Below are 21,307 nucleotides of genomic sequence, written 5' to 3'. Positions count from 1 at the left end.
ATCAAATAATGTATCACGTAACAAACTATTAAAAAAATCTGGATACAATCAAGGGTGAATAAATAAGTCATTAAAATGAACTATACATGACCTTTTGGTTAAAAATACACCTTAAAAATTATGATCAAAACCTTCCATTTCTACTACTGCTTTCTCTTTTAGTAATTATTATCTCTTATGTGATAGTTTATCTCTAGAAGAGTAAGAAAAAGTCCTTTTATATTTCATGATAGGTTTAATCAGATAATTAAAACAAATTCTTATGATATCATCTGATATGTCCAATTACATGGGTATGATGTAACAAAAACAGTTACAAACTTATATATGCGTATTTACATTATATATCCAAAACTATCAAGCTAGTCAACTATATCTAAGGAGATACATTATGACATGAGTTAAACAATTTTTCATTGCTTATTGGAAAGAATGCAGTCAAGCTTTTAATGGAAATAATATACAAGTGAGGCACTTTTGAGGTCAAAAATAGAAAGCAAATGATACTACATACTGGCAATGTTCACAAAAATCTCTATGTGTATCTTTAATACAAAGGCTTTTCAACTAGATTATTCTTGAAAATTTTCAAAACTAGCAACTTATGCAATTTAAGGAGCTTTCAGGAACAATGGCTAACATCAGTGTTTCAAAGCATATCAAAGTTTTATAACCACCTGGCTGCTAGGCAAACAGTACCTTAATAACTTAAAGTCCCCCCACCTTAATTTTTGGTTTATATAAATTATCTCAGGTTGTGATTTCTTTGTTTTGACTTACTGCAAAACACCTTATGGTGCTATTATTGTGGACTATAGACCAATTTTTTTTTTTTTTTTTAGTGTAACAATGTGCTTCCCCTTATACTTAGAAATGTGATCTTGGAAATTAAGAATAAGAATATTTAGTTAAGAATCTATGTTTTCCAGGTAACTAAAGTTTTCAAAGTTTCATGTAGAAAAATGTTACACTTGTTTAATATATCTTTAGGCTAAAATAACAAACCCAATCTTAAACACATATTCCAAAGTGTATCACAAAACCTAAAGTATATTTCAACAAAACAAACATCCTTAAGAGTCTTTAAATCTGGAGGAAAGTATGTATTTCCTGTATTTCGGAGACATATAGGTATTAAGAAACATCTCTGTAGTGTTCATTTAAGGGGGGGGCTGGGGAGAGAAAAAGAAAAGACAAGACTTACCCAAGATATCAGATGGCACTATACACATGAATTGAAAGTGCATTTGTATTACTTCAAAAGTTCATTTTAGGCACTGCTGAATAACCAATGAAAACAGGTAGTTTTAAGTTGCCCCCTTTAAATGTTAACCCCTGCCCAACATCATCCCAGAGACACACACACTCTCTGAAGTTGTCATGATGAAATACAGTGATGTTTATTTTTTCTAAAAAATTCTCCCTGACTGGTAATGGGAGGAAAAGTAAGAATATCATTTTGGTAAATGGCTTTTGCAAGTTGAAAGAATTGGTTCTATAAATGCTTCGGCACAGTAAGTTTGACTGCCAGTTCCAAATATTGATAAATATTTAAAAACAGGATATGTAAGAAAAAAGTGCTTAAAATCTTTCAACAAGACACATTAGGGAAAAGATTGGTTTTACAGTTTCTTTGAGATATTTCTTATTCCTGCTTTCTCCATTTGGAGGTGGCCACCACTTAAATAGCCCTTTACTGGTAGTAATGATGAATCCTTTCGGATCCCAACTGCCACCTCACTTATGGTCTATAAATCATCCAGTAGGTGGTGCTGAAGTTACATACCTCATATTTCTTCAGAAATCAAATGATTCCCCTGTCAAGTCAGGAGACAAATCATGTAAGGATTATCAATTCTGAACAAGCCATCAGATGAAAGTCTTTCTTGTCATGCCATCTAAATGATTTCATTTTCAATATTTACTATTTCTTAAGCAGTTTTGTTTAGCCATTTGCTTCTACTACCAGATTAAAACCAAAGAGAAAGGTTTTAGAGGACAAGCCAATTGGCAGTGCCAAATCTGTATGTAGAACAAAAAATGTTCCTGAATATACCTATACACGTTTAAGAATGAGAAATTTAACCTAAGAATTCACGTAAGAATTCTAATTTACTCAAGAGAAAATTTCCACATAGGGATTCAGGTAACATATTATCAGTTAGTCTTCTAGACTGATTTGGAACCTGGGTGTGTTAAACTATAAAGATCCAAGGTAAAATAAAAACCATTTCATGACCATAGTTTTTAATGAAGAAACTTGTTTAAAACTGTAAAGGAAAAACTGGGGATGGGACGGAAAAATCTTAGCAGCAAAGTGGTTAAACAAATTGAAAATATTAATGCACAAACATTAAAATATTAAAGCATATATGTTGCATATAAAATACAGTACAGGACCAGGAGTTGCACTATACTGATTAGTGCTCAACAGAAGAAATGATTAAATTTGTTCTTCCCAGAAGTATATACACAGTTCATTTCCACAGCATTTTCCTATATAGCCAGCAAGTTATTTTCTTCAGTTGTTCACACCTGATCAAACCTGAATTATAAACTCAGCACTTACAAATATGAAAATTCATTCACAAGGAAAATCAGTATTTCCATTTTACCAATAAAAAGTAATTTTGAAAGTTAACAGTCTATTCTAGGAAACCAAGTTTAGCTGAAAACTTCAGGGATGAAGATCATCTGGTGTAGCAGCTTCCAAATATATAAACAGTAAAAATAAGACTTAAAACTGCTGCTACGGTGTCATGTTTTGGACTTAGTTCATCCAATTAATTTTTAGTACAAAACTAGAAATAACCTCTTCTTCATAACATCTATAGTTATCAATATATTTTTCTTCTTTTCAATGTGAAATAATACTTTAAGATGATCTATATACACAATGTTGTCAGTTCAAGCTGTCATATAAATATAAATGCTTTCTTAAAAAAAGTATTTTACAGACAGATAGTGTTATATACATTGTTCAGTTTGATCTGGGGCAAAAGAAGAAAGCTAACACAAGCGTAAGTGTGATATGTAAAAAGAATGATTACATAAATGACATTAAAAAACCTGCATAGAAAATGAGCTTCTAACAGTAGTGTGATTTTAATTTTTATCACTTCTGAAACTTCAAGCCATTAAAAAAAGGCACACTTCTCAACTTTTCCCTTTAAGGGAATGTTCTTAAGGAACCCCTTACTTGGTTAGAGTTTTAATGTAACACTTTAAAAAAAAAAAAAGACAATTTGACCCCAAAGTACTTCAAACAATTTGCTAGAACATTTATCCAATTACTTTGTAAATAAAACATCCAGTAAGACAATGCTCTGCAAAGGAAACTAATTTATACGTACAAGATATTTCATTCACAATTCTGGATTAAATACTTCCTTGGGACAGTTTAGCACATCCTTTATATAAAATAAGTTTGCTTTTGGCCAGTTTAAATAAAATAAAATGCAACTGAGAAAAGTTATCATTGTTATGTGATAATAAGCACTGAGAATTAAGCTAAAAAGTTAGTAACACAGCTGAACATATTCTGGTTTAGCAGAATGATAAGTGGAAATCTCAGGAGGAAACTGTTTTACTTACTCTAACTATCCAGTTACACTTTTCACCTTGTAAAACATTTGTAAATGCAATATAACTTTTTGAAGGAGGAAACTCTGAAAGAAAACAACTTGCTGGTTGAATACCACAAAAAAACAAAACAACAACCCAAAACCTTACTTTTTTCTATAATGTTTACTCAGTCTCTTTTCATATAAAAATAAGTGTTATGTTCCCATCATAACATTAGACAATTACATCTGTGCTTTAAAAAAAAGTTGGTCACTCAAGGCTATTAGAATATTTTTTAAGGATTTTAGATTACCAGAATGTACAGATATAACTCAATATAAACTGTAGCCAAAGGGAAATGACAATGAAAATATCAAATCATTCACATGGAACAAAAATGTTATTAACTAGATAAGTAAAATATTCAAAATATAATGGAATGTGACAGTAGATATATGTACATCTACTTCAGAACTAGGAAGGGGAGGAAAAGTTTAATATGTAATAATTCGTACCTTATATTTAGTTAAATATAAACATTTGTTATTTATACATAAAACTGCTTTCAAAAAACAACTAATAAATGATTTAGTTGCACTTGTTTTACTTCTTACAGTTCCCAAGTGTTAACTTTTTTTAGATTGAAATCAACTGTCCCCTAGTGCACTTTAAGTTTATATCTTAATGAATTCAAACCTTTAAAAGTCCCATCACCTAATGCATAAATATACAAAAATGCCAAAAAATTAATCCCTTTTAGTTGGATCATATTTATGCTCACTTTATATAGCCAGTAACCAGAAATGGTTTCCTTTTGCAAATATTCTTTAGAACCTGCAACAAAACATGCCATGCACTCCAGGGAAAAAGTTAGGCATGGCTAGCATTTGTGAAATGCCAAGAACTGATGAGTTCTGCTTCCTCCACGTGTGGCCCCAATGATACCAGGCAAGATTTCATAATGCTTGCCAAAAGCTTCCACAAATCCAAGTTAGCTAACTCCTGGACACAAAGATTTTAAGCTCATTTTGGCACTGGATGCTTTCATCCAGCAGCTTTATGTTTCCCACCACAGCACCCACACGCCTCACCACAACGATGGCACATTCTCAAAGGGACGTAGCAGCACATACATGGTACAATGAAAGACAAAGCTACTAGGGCTAACCATCGTAAGCAGAACTTGTCATCGCTAGTGTCACATGAACAGGGATCAGAAAAATCTCCCTCTGAGTCTGACATACAATGATACAACATGCTCTCTGCACAGAGCATGCAACTAACTTGATATATGCATCTTTTAATAGGGTCTGGAGCATCCTGACATTTTCCCCTGCCATTTTCTTCATGATTAAACCTTTCTTGGCAGTATACGCAGCGAGAACGTTCACCATCTTCTTTTCTTCGTTTTGACTTCTTAAATTTTAATGAGGAAGGCTGTGTCTTAAATACCACAGAGTCTTTGAGTGAACTTAACTTAGTCTCATCCCCACAAGAGTACAGATAGTCTGATTTTTTACTGTCTGGTTTAGAAAACTGAATATTGGAGTCAGAATCATCTCTCTCCAAGTCACTTTTCCACATGTCAGGATGTCTGTAGTCTGCATAGCGGCGTATTAAGATATCGCGAGGGTTTATTCTGACAATCTCATCCTCATCTTGAAAGCTGACATGTCGGATTGATTTCAAAGGGACCTAAAAATGAAAGAGATGAAAATTGCAATAATGACTGTGAAGGTTAACTTTATGTGCCAACTTGGCTGGACCACAGTGCCCAGATATTTGGCAAACATTATTTTACATGTTTAAGTGAAGATGTTTCTTGAACGAGATAAACATTTCAATGGGTAGACCATAAGTGTAGCAGATCATCCTCCATGACGTAGGTGGCCTTCATCCAATCAGTTGAAGGCTTTAATAGTACAAAGACTGACCTTGCTGGAGCAAGAAGGAATTCTACCAGCATTCTGCCTTTGGATACAGACTACAGCTCTTCCCTGAGTCTCAAGCCTGACAGCCTACCCTGCAGATTTTGAATATGTACCTCTACCATCACATGAGCCAATTCCTTAAAATAAATCTCTTTCTCTTTATATATGCATATATATATATATATATCTTGTTGGTTCTGTTTCTCTGGAGAACGCTGACTCATACAGATTTTAGTACCAAGGTGTAGGATGTTGTGCTAACAAACATCTAAAAATGTGGCGGTGCCTTTGGAACTGGGTAATGGGTAGGGGCTGAAAGAGTTTTGAGGTGCATGTTATAAAAAGGCTAGGTAGCTTTGAAGAGACTTGGTAGAAATAAGAACATTAAAGGTGCTTCTGGTGAGGGCTTGGATGGAAATGAGGAACATACTGTTGACACCAGAGGAAAGTTGATCCTTGTTATAAAGTGGCAAAGAATGTGGGTGAATTTTATTCTAGTCTCTTGTGGAAGGTAGAATTTGTGAGTGATGGACTTGGATATTTAGCAGAAATTTACAAGCAAAGTGCTGAGGGTGCAGCCTAGTACCTCCTTGCTGCTTATACTACAATATGAGAAGAAAGTGATTAATTGAAATAGTAATTTTTAAAACAAAAATGAACCAGAATTTGAAGAGAAAGAAGATTCTCAGGAAGATGCTATCACTGATGGCCAAGGGGGTGGGGCCACCTCCTTCATGAGCCTAGAGGAATTCTGCCTCAGGATGAATCAAACTTTGAGTTCACTTACACTTGACTTAGATGGTATTTAGATGAGATTTGGGACCTAGAGGTGATGCTAGAATGGGTTAAGTTTTTTGGAGTGTTGTGATGGGGTGAATGTATTTTGCATGTGAGAAAAGGGACCGGAGGGTGGAACATTATGGGCTGAACGGTGTCCCCCCCAAATCCATATGTTGATGCCCAATCCCCAGTAAATCAGAATGTGACTGCATTTGGAAATAGGGCCTTTTAAAAAGGTGATTAAAATATAAGGCCTTTAGGGTAGGCCTTAATCCAATTTGATTGGTATCCTTATAAGAAGAAATTTGGACAGAAAGAGAGAGAGACCAGAGATGTGGGTGCACAGAGGAAAAAAAACACAGCCAGAAGGTGACCATTGGCAAGCCAAGGAGAAAGGCCACAGAAGAAACCAAATGCATCAACACCTTGAACCGGGACTTCCAGTTTCCAGAACTGTGAGCAAATAAATTTTTGTTGTTCAAGCCACTCTGTCTGTGGTATTTTGTTATGACAGCCCTGGCAAACTAAAACAAAGACATACGTGTTCATAGGTTGGCTATACAAGTCTCTGAAAATGACTTAAAACACATCACACTCTCTCATTCTTCCGAGTAGGCTGTTTCCTTGAGGCCAGGGCGAAAAGTAAATCTTTCAGGCATAAATCAAAATGACACTTCCCTTCATCCATATAAGTGGGCTTCTAGTAGTCACATTTATATCTTCTAGTGCCAGTCCCTGGACACAGTGACTACTCTATAAGTAAGCACATGGATCCACATTGGGGCAGACTTCTGTTCCCCATATATTTGGAATTGTGGCTAAAAAAATTCCACATCTGGACTAAAGGTGGAGTGATGGATGCAGACCATTAAATTACAACATACGATTCCTATTGATGATAAATGTACTGACAATCCCCTCAAACCAGAAATTTGGAGGGAATTTAAGTAATGGGGTTTAGAAGTATATATAAACAAATAGAAAATTTATACACTAAAAAACAATTCTAGTACAACTCAACTATATGGAGAATTAGAAAGACTGGAAAATTTCACTTACATGTTAATTAGTTACATTCCAAATCAGAAGATAAAACTAAGATTACTGACCTTATTTTGGGACTTTAGGCTTCCACATTCCTTCGGTATTTGCCGCTGTACATATTCTATACTTCTGCCCTGAATGTCTAGGCCTGGATGACTGAACATTATCTAAAATACAAACAATTTCTACTTAAGTACTTGACAAAAGAATGCATTCCTTATTTTTAATAAAACTATATATAATGTGTATTCAAAAACTTCATAATCTATTAGCAGTAAGGGTTTTCAAAATGGTTTTAACAAAAAGCATTACTTGAGTCATCCTATTTATTATTTAAACTTAGGTCTTTCCTTATACATTTAAAATTTAATTTAAAAAGTAATACAGACTTCTGGTTTCTGTTTTGGCATATAAGGAGCTTGGAAGCTGCCATTCTGTTGTAACAAGTAAAAAAGCTAAACAACAACAAAAAATATCAACAACTCCTCTAAGATCCATGAAAGAGGAGGACACAGGGCAAACCCCACCCCTAAGACTGCAAAGACAGACAGCAAAAAAAGGGAGTCACTGCTTATGGGAGCAGAGACTCATGAGTGAAAATCACCGTGAAAACCAGTGCCAGGGTGGGGAAAAAAAAAAAAAAAAAAAAAAAAATCTCAACTGTAATTGACAAATTGCTGGAGGCTCAGGATGGACAACTCTGAGAGTTAAAAAAAACTCCTGGTTGGGGGTGGGGACAGTCATTGTAAAGCCCCCAAACTCTTATGAGTTTACCTCTAGGAGATCAACCAGGTTCTAACAATAAGTATCAGAAAAATCCGTACATGCTTCCAAGCAGGGGAGTGGAGAAGGAACCATTACAAAATGTGCCAGAACACTCTGTTCTTAACAAGGCCTGTCCTCAGGAGAAACTAGTTAAGGAGGGTCTGACCTACTGTGGTATTATCAGAGTCTATTTGATCTGGAGGAGGGGATATACCCAACACTAGTCAACTCTAACCATCTGAGGCACCTAAAGGGAGAGAAAACACTGATAAATAATTGTGATATTCACAATCCTGAAGGAAAGGCTCAGACTAAAAGACTGAGACCTAATCACAACCATAGAATACTTCCTCTTCCTATACACTTTACCACTACATCACTAAAGGCTTATTTACAGCAGTTCCTTTTACCCAGCACATCATGTCTAGCAATCAAGAAAAACGATAAAAAACATACCAAAAGACAAAAATAGATTTTGAAATGACAGAACAAGCATCAGAACCAGATATGACAGGGATATTGGAATCAGCAGACTAGGAATTTAAAACAACTATGATTAATATGCAAAGACTACAATGTTTAAAGCAGATAGCATACAAGAACAAATGAGCAATGCAAGCAGAGAAATAGAAATCCTAATAAAGAATACTGCCCCCCCAAAAAATCTAGAGATCAAAAGTACTAAGAATACCTTTGATGAGCTTAGTAGACTGGACATGGCTGAGGATAAAAATCTCTGAGCTTGAGAATTAAGCAACAAAAATCTCCAAAATTGAAAGGAAAGATAACAAAGATTGAAAAAAAAAAGACTATTCAAGAACTGTGGGACAACTACAATAGGTGTAACATACACAAAACAGAAAGAACAGATGAAGAAAGAGCGAAAGGAACAAAAGAAATATATGAAATAATAATGACTGAGAATTTACCCAAATGTCAGATGTCCAATCACATATCCAAGAAGCTCAGAGAACAGCAAGCAGGAAAATGGAGGGAAGGAAAAAGGAAAAAAAAAAAAAAAAAAAAAAAAAAGCACCTAAGCATATCATTTTCAAACTATAAAAAATCAAAGATAAAAATCCTGAAAGATGCCAGAGGAAGAACTATTTTACTAATAAAGAGTAGTTACATCTGACTTCTTTGCAGAAACCATGCAAGCAAAAAGAGGGAAGTGAAATAGTTAAAGTGGTAAGAGAAAAAGTTCACCAACCTAGAATTATGTACCCTGCAAAATTATCTTTCAGAAGTGAAGGAGACTGGTGGAAATGTATTGGTGCAACCACTGTGGAAAAGAGTATGGAGGTTTCTCAGAAAACTAAAAATAGAACTACCATATGACCCAGCAATTCCACTTCTGGGTATGTATCTGAAAGAAACAGGAACACTAATTTGAAAAGATACATGTACCCCAATGTTTATAGCAGCATTATTTACAACTGCCAAGATATAGAAGCAACCTAAGCATCCATCAACAGATGAATGGATAAGACGTGGTGTGTACACACACACACAATGGAATATTACTCATCCATAAAAAAGAATGAAAATTTGACATTTCCAACAACATAGATGGACTCGGAGGGTATTTTCACTAAGTGAAGTAAGTCAGACACAGAAAGAAAAACACTCTATGATACCACTTGCATGTGAAATCTAAAAAATTCAACAAACTATTGAATATAACAAAAAAGAAACAGACTCTCAGATACAGAGAACAAATTAGTGGTTATCAGTGGGTAGAGGGAAGAGGGGAGGGGCAACACGGGGGTAGGGGATTAAGAGAGACAAGCTATCATGTAAAAGAAAAATTAAATTTAAAAATAAACATTGGGCTTCACTGGTGATGCAGTGGTTGAGAGTCCGCTTGCTGATGCAGGGGACATGGATTTGTGCCCCGGTCCGGGAAGATTCTACATGCCGTGGAGCGGCTGGGCCAGTGAGCCATGGCCGCTGAGCCTGCGTGTCCACAGCCTGTGCTCTACAACGGGAGAGGCCACAACAGTGAGAGGCCTGCGTACCACAAAAAACAAAAACAAAAACATTTTAAAAATGTGAAAGAGACATAAAGACTTTCTTAAGCAAAAAAAAAAAAAATGGAGGCAATTTGTTGCTGGTAGACCTGCCTTATAAGAAATGTTAACAGAGGTTCTTTAGAGAGAAGGAAAGTAATACAGATCAGAAACTTGAATCTACATGAGAATGGAAGAGCATTTAAGAAGAAATAAGTGAAAATAAAACTTTTGATTTTCTCATTCTTAACTGAGCTAACAGAAGTTTGTTCAAAAAACAGTAACAGTGGGGGACCTCCCTGGCAGTCCAGTGGTTAAGAATCCATGCTTCCACCGCAAGGGGCATGGGTTCAATCCCTGGTCAGGGAACTAAGGTCCTGCATGCCAAGCAGTGTGGCCAAAAATAAAAACAAATAGCAACAGTGTATTTGTTCATGCATGATTATGCACATATTTACATATATATGCATATATATGTATATAAAATAAGATGACTGACAGCAATGATGCAAGGGGTAGAAGGAGGAATTAGGATTATGGTTATTTTAAAGTACACCCACTCACTGTAAAGTGGTTTAGTGTTGTTAGAGTAAAAGTAAATGGCTGGAGAATAATATACCACGCTAATACTAACCAAAAGAAAGCAGGAGTTCCTATATTAATTTCAGACAGAGCAGACTTCAAAACAAGGAAAGTTATCAGTGATAAAGAAGGCATTATATAATGATAAAGGGGTTAATTCCCCAAGAAGACATAACAATACTCAATGTGTATGTGTTTAACAACACAGCATCAAATTACATGAGGCAAAAACTGACAGAACCTGAAGGAAACGTATACACCCATTATCATAGCTGGAGACTTCAACATCCCTCTCTATCAGAAATGAACAGACTGATGTCTTGAGAACCAAAAGTAATTTTACAATCTCTGCATACCTGGAATCCATCCTTCTTGGCTTCTTTTGGCTCACTACTGGATCTTTAGAATGAAGCAGACCCAATTTTCTGTGGGTCTGAAATTTCAGGGGTTTGCTTTTACCATGTGTCCTAGCGTTCTGCCTGTTCATTTTTTTGGTTGTTGTTTCCCTTTCTTCCTTTTTTGCTGAGTCATGTGGCTGGGAGGGTCTTGGTACTCCGGCTGGGTGTCAGGCCTGAGCCTCCATGGTGGGAGTACTGAGTCCAGGTCACTGGACCACCAGAAACCCCCTGGCCCCACATAATATCTATCAGCGAGAGCTCTCTCAGAGATCTTCATCTCAACACTAAGACCCAGCTCCACCCAATGGCCAGCAAGCTCCAGTGCTGGATGCTCCTTGCCAAACAACTACAAAGACAGGAACACAACCCCACCCATGAGCAGAGAGGCTGCCTAAAGTCATACTAGGTTCATGGACACTCCAAAACACACCACCAGCTGCAGCCCTGCCCACCAGAAGGACAAGAAACAGCTCCACCCACCAGAACACAGGCACCAGTCCCCTCCACCAGGAAGCCTACACAAGCCACTGAACCAACCTCACCCACTGGGGGCAGACACCAAAAATAACAGGAAATATGAACCTGCAGCCTGCGAAAAGGAGACCCCAAACACAACAAGCTAAACAACATGAGAAAACAGAGAAATATGCAGCAGATGCAGGAGCAAGGTAAAAACCCACCAGACCAAACAAATGAAGAGGAAATAGGCAATTTACTTGAAAAAGAATTCAGAGTAATGATAGTAAAGATGATCCAAAATCTTGGAAACAGAATAGAGAAAATACAAGAAATGTTTAACAAGGACCTAGAAGAACTAAAAAGCAAACAAAGAATGATGAACAACACAATAAGTAAAATGTAAAATTCTCTAGAAGGAATCAATACCAGAATAACTGAGGCAGAAGAACAGATAAGTGACCTGGAAGATAAAATAGTGGAAATAACTACCGCAGAGCAGAATAAAGAAAAAAGAATGAAAAGAATTGAGGGCAGTCTCAGAGACCTCTGGGACAAACAGTAAATGAACCAACATTTGATTACAGGGCTCTCAGAAGAAGAAGAGAAAAAGAAAGGGTCTGAGAAAATATTTGAAAACTTCCCCAACATGGGAAAGGAAAGACAATCAAGTACAGGAAGTGCAGAGTCCCATACAGGATAAAGCCAAGGAGAAACATGACAAGCCACATATTAATCAAACTATCAAAAACTAAATTCAAAGAAAAAATATTAAAAGCAGCAAGGGAAAAGCAACAAATAACAAAAGCAACAAAATAACAAATCTTACGGGAATCCCCGTAAGATTAACAGCTGATCTTTCAGCAGAAACTCTCCAAGCCAGAAGGGAGTGGTAGGACATATTAAAGTGATGAAAGGGAAAAACCTACAACCAAGATTACTCTACCCAGCAAGGATCTCAATCAGATTCAACAGAGAAATTAAAACCTTTACAGACAAGCAAAAGTTAAGAGAATTCAGCACCACTAAACCAGCTTTACAACAAATGCTAAAGGAACTTCTCTAGGCAGGAAACACAAGAGAAGAAAAGACCTACAAAACCAAACCCCAAACAATTAAGAAAATGGTAATAGGAACATACATATCAATAATTACCTTAAATGCAAATGGATTAAATGCTCCCACCAAAAGACATAGACTGGCTGAATGGATTAAAAAACAAGACCTGCATATATGCTGTGTCTACAAGAGACCCATTTCAGACCTAGGGACACATACAGACTGAAAGTGAGGGGATGGAAAAAGGTATTACATGCAAATGGAAATCAAAAGAAAGCTGAAGTAGCAATACTCATATCAGACAAAACAGACTTTAAAATAAAGACTATTACAAGAGACAAAGAAGGACACTACATAATATCAAGGGATCAACCCAAGAAGAAGATATAACAATTGTGAATATTTATGTACCCAACATAGGAGTACCTCAATACATAAGGCAAAGGCTAACAGCCATAAAAGGGGGAATCAACAGTAACAATAAAAGTAGGGGACTTTAACACTCACCCCACTTTCACCAAAGGACAGATCATGCAAAATGAAAATAAAAAAGGAAACACAAGCTTTAAAAGACACATTAGACCAGATAGACTTAATTGATATTTATAGGACATTCCATCCAAAAACAACAGAATACACTTTCTACTTAAGTGCTCATGGAACATTCTCCAGGATAGACCATATCTTGGGTCACAAATCAAGCCTCGGTAAATTTAAGAAAATTGAAATAGTAACAAGTATCTTTTCCGACCACAATGCTATGAGATGAGGTATCAATTACAGGAAAAAAACTGTAAAAAAATATAAACACATGGAGGCTAAACAATATTCTACTAAATAACCAAGAGTTCACTGAAGAAATCAGAAGAAATTAAAAAGTATCTAGAAACAAATGACAATGAAAACAACATGGCCCAAAATCTATGGGATGCAGCAAAAGCAGTTCTAAGACAGAAGTTTATAACAATACAATCCTACCTCAAGAAACAATAAAAATCTCAAATAAACAACCTAAACTTACACCTAAAGCAATTAGAGAAAGAACAAAAATCCCCCCCAAAGTTAGCAGAAGGAAAGAAATGATAAAGATCAGATCAGAAATAAATGAAAAAGAAATGAAGGAAACAATAGCAAAGATCAATAAAACTAAAAAAGCTAGTTCTTTGAGAAGATAAACAAAACTGACAAACCATTAGCCAGACTCACCAAGAAAAAAAGGGAGAAAACTCAAATCAACAGAACTAGAAATGCAAAAGGAGAAGTAACAACTGAAACTGCAGAAATACAAAGGATCATGAAAGACTACTACAAGCAACTATATGCCAATAAAATGGACAACCTGGAAGAAATGGACAAATTCTTAGAAAAGTATAACCTTCTGAAACTGAACCAGGAAGAAATAGAAAATATGAAGCAACCAATCACAAGTACTGAAACTGAAACTGTGATTAAGAATCTTCCAACAAACAAAAGCCCAGGACCAGAGGGCTTCACAGCTGAATTCTATTAAACATTTAGAGAAGAGCTAACACTCACCCTTCTCACACTCTTCCAAGATATAGCAGAGGGGGGAACACTCCCAAATTCATCCTAGGGCCACCATCACCCTGATACCAAAACCAGACAAAGATGTCACAAAGAAAGAAAACTACAGACCAATATCACTGATGAACACAGATGCAAAAATCCTCAACAAAATACTAGCAAACAGAATCCAACAGCACGTTAAAAGGACCATACACCATGATCAAGTGGGGTTTATCACAGGAACGCAAAGATTCTTCAATATACGCAAATCGATCAATGTGATACACCATATTAATAAATTGAAGGATAAAAACCGTATGATCATCTCAATAGATGCAGAAAAAGCTTTTGACAAAATTCAACACCCATTTATGATAAAAACTCTCCAGAAAGTGGGCATAGAGAGAACCTACCTCAACATAATAAAGGCTATATATGACAAACCCACAGCCAACATCGTTCTCAATGGTGAAAAACTGAACCCATTTCCTGTAAGATCAGGAACAAGACAAGGTTGCCTACTCTCACCACTATTATTCAACATGGTTTTGGAAGTTTTAGCGACAGCAATCAGAGAAGAAAAAGAAATAAAAGGAATCCAAATTGGAAAAGAAGTAAAACCATCACTGTTTGCAGATGACATGATACTATATACATAAAGAATCCTAAAGATGCTACCAGAAAACTACCAGAGATAATCAATGAATTTGGTAAAGAAGCAGGATACAAAATTAATGCACAGAAATCTCTTGCATTCCTATACACTAGTGATAAAAAATCTGAAAAAGGAATTAAGGAAACAACCCATTTACCATTGCAACAAAGAGAGTAAAATACCTAGGAATAAACCTACCCATGGAGACAAAAGACCTGTATGCAGAAAACTGTAAGACACCGATGAAAGAAATTAAAGACGATACAAACAGATGGAGAGATATACCATGTTCTTGGACTGGAAGAATCAACCTTGTGAAAATGACTATACTACTAACCAAAGCAATCTACAGATTCAATGTAATCCCTAGCAAGCTACCAATCGCATTTTTCACAGAACTAGAACAAAAAATTTTACAATATGTATGGAAACACAAAAGACCCTGAATAGCCAAAGCAATCCTGAGAAAGAAAAATGGAGCTGGAGGAATCAGGCTCCCTGACTTCACACTATACTACAAAGGTACAGTAATCAAGACAGTATGGTTGGTACTGGCTCACAAACAGAAATATAGATCAATGGAACAGGACAGAAAGCCCAGAGAAACCCATGCATACATGGTCACCTTATCTTTGATAAAGGAGGCAAGGATATACAATGGAGAAAAGACAGCCTCTTCAGTAAGTGGTGCTGGGAAAACTGGACAGCTACATGTAAAAGAATGAATTTAGAACACTCCCTAACACCATACACAAAAATAAACTCGGGCTTCCCTGGTGGTGCAGTGGTTGAGAGTCCGCCTGCCGATGCAGGAGACACGGGTTCATGCCCTGGTCTGGGAAGACCCCACATGCTGCAGAGAGGCTGGGCCCGTGAGCCATGGCCTCTGGGCCTGTGCGTCCGGAGCCTGTGCTCCACAATGGGAGAGGCCACAACAGTAAGAGGCCCGCATACCACAAAAACAAACAAACAAACAAACAAAAAAACTCAAAATGGATTAAAGACCTAAATCTAAGGCCAGACACTATAAAACTCTTAGAGGGAAACATAGGCAGAACACTCTATGACATAAATCACAGCTAGATCCTTTTTGACCCATCTCCTAGAGAAAAGGAAATAAAAACAAAAATGATCAAATGGGACCTAATGAAACTTAAAAGCTTTTGCACAGCAAAGGAAACCATAAACAAGATGAAAAGACAACCCTCAGAATGAGAGGAAATAGTTGCAAACGAAGCAACTGACAAAGGATTAATCTCCAAAATATACAAGCAGCTCATGCAGTTCAATATCAAAAAAACAAACAACCCAATCCAAAAATGGGCAGACCTAAATAGATATTTCTCCAAAGAAGATATACAGATTGCCAACAAACACATGAAAGGATGCTCAACATCACTAATCATTAGAGAAATTCAAATCAAAACCACAATGAGGTATCACCTCACACCAGTGAGAATGGCCATCATCCAAAAATCTCCAAACAATAAATGCTGGAGAGGGTGTGGAGAATGGGAACCCTCTTGCACTGTTGGTGGGAATGTAAAATGATATAGCCACTATGGAGAACAGTTTGGAGGTTCCTTAAAAAACTGAAAATAGAATTACCATATGACCCAGAAATCCCACTACTGGGCATATACCTGAGAAAACCACAATTCAAAAAGAGACATGTACCAGAATGTTCACTGCAGCACTATTTACAACAGCCAGGAAATGGAAGCAACCTAAGTGTCCGTCGACAGATGAATGGATAAAGATGTGACACATATATATAATGGAGTATTACTTGGCTATAAAAAGAAATGAAATTGAGTTATTTGCAGTGAGGTGGATGGACCTAGAGTCTGTCATACAGAGTGAAGTAAGTCAGAAAGAGAAAAACAAATACCGTATGCTAACACATATATATGGAACCTATTAAAAAAAAAGTGCCTCTGATGAATATAGGGGCAGGACAGGAATAAAGACACAGACGTAGAGAATGGACTTGAGGACACGGGGAGTGGGTAGGGTAAGCTGGGATGAAGTGAAAGAGTAGCACTGACATATATACACTACCAAATGTAAAACAGAAAGCTAGTGGGAAGCAGCTGCATAGCACAGGGAGATCAGGTCAGTGCTCTGTGACCACCTAGAGGTGTGGGATAGAGAGGGTAGGAGGGAGGCTCAAGAGGGAGGGGATATGGAGATATATGTATACATATAACTGATTCATTTTGTTATACAGCAGAAACTCACACAACATTGTAAAGCAATTATACTCCAATAAAGATGCTAAAAAACAATAAAGAAATGAACAGATTCAGCAGGCAGAGAATCAGTCAGGACACAGGTGAACTAAACAACACCTTCAATCAAGTGGATATAATTGACATCTGAAGAGTACTTCATCCAACAACAGCAGAATACACATTTTTGCAAGCTTACATGGAACCTTAAGGAAGATAGACCACATTCTTGAACATAAAACAAACCTTAACAAATTTAAAAGAGTAGAAAACATACAATGTCCATTCTCAGACTATGAAGGAATTAACGTATAAGTCAGTAACAGAAGGATATCAGGAAAATCATCAAATAACTGGAGGTTAAACAACACACTTCTAAATAACACATGGGTCAAAGAAGAAATCTCAAGAGAAATTAAAAATTATTTTGAACTAAATAGAAATGAAAACACAACTTATCAAATGTTGTGGGATATAGCAATAGTGCATAGAGGGAAATTTATAGCATTAAATATATTAGGACAGAAGATCTAAAATCAATAATATAAGTTTCTACCTTAGAAAACTAGGAAAGATTCAATCCACAGCAAGGAAAAGAAATAATAAGAATTAGAGTAGAAATCAAGGAAACTGAAAGCAGGAAATCAACAGAGAATATGAATTAAACCAAAAGCTGGTTCTTTAAAAAGATCCGCAAAATTGATAAGCCTCTAGTCAGGACAACGAAGAAAAAAAAAGAGGACACAAAGCACTAACTATCAGAAACAAAAGAGGAGGTATCACTACAGAATCCATGAACATTTAAAAGGATAATAAAGGAATGCTATGAACAACTCTACATCCACAAATCTGATAATGTAGATGCAATGGATCTATTCCTTGAAAGGCACAATCTGCCAAAACTCACACAAGAAAAAGAAAACAATATGAATAGGTCTATATCTATTAAAGAAGTTGAACTGATCATTAATAACCTTCCAAAATAGAAAGCACACATATCCAGCTGGGGTTTACTGGTGAATACCACAAAACATTTAAGAAAGAAATTATACCAATTCTCTCCAATCTCTTTCAGAAGATAGAAATCAGAAAATACTTCCTAACTCATTCCAAGAGGTCAGCATTATCTTAATCCTAAAAAAAAAAAAAGACAAAAACATTACCAAAGAGGAAAACAAAAAAAATACAGACATGTCAAATAAACACTGATGCAAAAATCCTCAGCAAAATATTAGCTCATTGAATCCAACAATGTATAGAAAGAATTATACATCATGACCAAGTGGATTCAACCCCACTATGCAAGACTGGTTTAACATTAAAAGATCAATTAATGTAACACATCAAATCACATGATTTTATTGATATACTGAGAAAAAGTATTTGACAAAATGCAACACCCATTCATGATAAAAACTGTAAATTGGGAACAGTGGAGAACTTCTTCAACTTATAAAGAATATCTACAGAAACCCTGAAACTAATATAATTAATGGTGAGAAACTTTAAGTTTTCCCACTAAGATCAGGTACAAGGAGGCAAGGATGTCCCTTCTCTCACCATTCCTTTTCAACATCATACTGGAATTTCTAGCTATTGCAGTAAGACAAGAAAAAGACATAAACAGTATACAGATTGAGAAGAAAGAAATAAAGCTGTCCATGTTCACAGATGACATGATCATCTATATAGAAAATCTGAAAAACTCAACAAAATAACTCTTGCATCTAACAAATGATTTATAGTAAGTTGCAGGATACAAGGCTTATATACAAAAGACAATCACTTTTCTATAAATAAACAATGAACAAGGGACTTCCCTGGTGGTCCAGGGGTTAAGACTGTGCTTCCATTGCAGGGGGCAAAGGTTTGATCCCTGGTTAGGGAACTAAGATTCCACATGCTATGCGGTGCGGCAAAAACAAACCAAAAAAACAGAAGTGGAATTTGAAATTAAAAACCATTTATGTTAGCATCCCCCAAAATGAAATACTTAATGCATAAATCTAACAAAATACATACAAGATCTGTATGAGGAAAACTATCAAACTCTGATGAATGAAATCAAAGAAATAAATATAGATATTCCATGTTTGTAAATTGGAAGATTCAATGCTGTCAACATGTCAGTTTTTCCCCAGCTGGCCTATCGATTCAATGCAATCCCAATTAAAATCCCAGCAAGTTATTTTGTGGATATTAACAAAATGGTTCTACAGTTTACATAGAGAGGCAAAAGACCCAGAATACCCAACACAATACTGAGGGAGAATAAAAGTTAGAGGACTGACATTACCTGACTTCAAGATCTTTTATAAAGCTACACTAAGAAAGACGATGTGGTAACAGAAAAAAAAAAAAAAAAATAGGTCAATGGAACAGAATAGATGACTGGTTATGGCAGTGACTTTTAAGATATATCAAAGATTCATGAAAGAAAGCATTGATAAGCTGGGCCTCATTAAAATTAAAAACATCTACTCTGAAAAATAAAATGTCAAGAGAATGAGAAGACAAGTCACAGAGTAAGAGAAAATATTGTAAAAGATACCTGATAAAGGACTGATACCTATAATGTACAAAACCCTTTTTTCTTTATATGTGTCATATTTTTCATTAATAGGTTCTTCTTTAGATAAAATGTACAAAGAACTATTAAAAAATCAACAATAAGAAAATAAACAACCTGATTAGAAAATGTGCCAAGGACCTCAACAGACACTTCCCCAAGGAAGATATACAGATGGCAAATCAGCATATTAAGAGATGCTCCACGCCATAAGTCACCAGGGAAATGCAAGTTAAAAATACGAGATACCACTACACACCCAGTAGCATGGCCAATATCCAGAACACTGACAACACCAAATGCTGGGGAAGACACGGAGCAACAGGAACCCTCATTCATTACTGATGGAATGCAAAATGGTACAGCCACTTTGGAAGACAATTTGGCAGTTTCTTATAAAACTAAGCATACTCTTCCCATATGATCCAGCAATTGTACTCCTTGGTATTTACCCAAGGGATTCAAAAACATGTCCACACAAAAACCTGCACACAAATGTTTACAGCAGCCTTATTCATAATTGCTAAAACTTGGAAGAAACTAAGTTTGTTTATCTATTCAGTAGGCTCAATGGATACACAAACAGTGGTATATCCAGACAATGGAATATTACTCAGTATTGAAAAAAAAAGACATGAAAAAACCTTACGTGCATATTACTAAGTGAAAGGCTACATACTGTATGATTCCAACTATATGACATTCTGGTAAAGGTAAAACTATGGAGACAGTAAAAAGATCAGTGGTTGCCAGGATCTGTGTTTGGGAGAAGGGAGAGGTAAGGAGGGAAGAACAGGCGAGAACAGAGGATTTTTAGGTCAGTGGAAAAAGTCTATATGATACTATAATGATGGATACATATCATTATATATTTGTCCAAATCCACAGAATGCACAACACCAAGAATGAACCCTACTGTAAACTATGCACTTTGGGTGATTATATGATGTATCAATGTAGGTTCACCAATTATAACAAATGTACCACTAAGGTGGTACTTACCACTTTTTGGCCACATATTTAATTTACACACACATGCAAGTGTGCTTATGTATTTATACATATAGCTTTACCTAATTCTTTTAATAGCAGCTTAATATTCCATTGAGTGGATGACTTAATTTAACCAGTCTGATTTATATATATATAGGCTTTTCTCCACCTTTTGCTGTTACAAACAATATTGCATAAATTAACCTTATACATATTTATCTTTAATATGCATGTCCAAGTGTATCTGTATCAGAAATTGCTAAAAGTAAAAATGCTGGATTAAAAAGTTTGTATGCTTCAATTCAAAAAGCAATTTAAATGGATATATCCAACTTGAACCACCTACTCAGTACTAGTAGTGTCTTAAACAGGAAAGGAAGTTTAATAAAAATAGTTAATGACTGAAGAGGTTATCTCATTCCTGGCCTTGTTTCCTGCAGTTTGAATTTTACTTTCATTAGCACTTTAATCACACGGTAGGAACATAAAGAGAAACAGAAGTATTTCAATTTTAATTATGTTGTAGGACTAAAGGACTGATGTGGGATGAAGTAAGATTTCTGGATTTTTTTTTTTTTAAAGATCTTTATTTTTGGCTGCATTGGGTCTTCATTGCTGCATGCAGGCTTTCTCTAGTTGCAGCGAGCTTGTGCTACTCTTCGTTGCAGTGTGCGGGCTTCTCATTGTGGTGGCTTCTCCTGTTGCGGAGCACAGGCTCTAGGCGCTCAGCTTCAATAGTTGTGG

The 21,307-nt window shown here is 36.0% G+C and overlaps 1 protein-coding gene across 2 annotated transcripts in view; it reads right to left on the bottom strand.

Moving 5' to 3' along the window:
- Positions 1–225: 225 nt before the first annotated feature.
- SPRED1 (sprouty related EVH1 domain containing 1) overlaps positions 226–21,307 on the bottom strand; it is a 122,291-nt gene continuing 101,209 nt past the window's right edge. The window contains exons 6-7 of one of the 2 annotated variants that reach the window (XM_059056961.2): positions 7,385–7,486; positions 226–5,259 (exon numbers count right to left, since the gene is read on the bottom strand). In XM_059056961.2, coding sequence (XP_058912944.1) covers positions 4,609–5,259; positions 7,385–7,486 — 753 coding nt within the window. In that variant the 3' untranslated portion in view covers positions 226–4,608. The remainder of the gene's footprint in view (positions 5,260–7,384; positions 7,487–21,307) is intronic. The other variant, XM_059056960.2, reaches the window with a different exon arrangement.

The sequence above is a fragment of the Kogia breviceps genome, chromosome 3 (genome assembly GCF_026419965.1).
Source record: "Kogia breviceps isolate mKogBre1 chromosome 3, mKogBre1 haplotype 1, whole genome shotgun sequence".
Lineage (NCBI taxonomy): Eukaryota > Metazoa > Chordata > Mammalia > Artiodactyla > Physeteridae > Kogia > Kogia breviceps.
The sequence above is the reverse complement of the archived record's forward strand: the minus strand, read 5'-3'. Positions and strand labels throughout refer to the sequence as shown.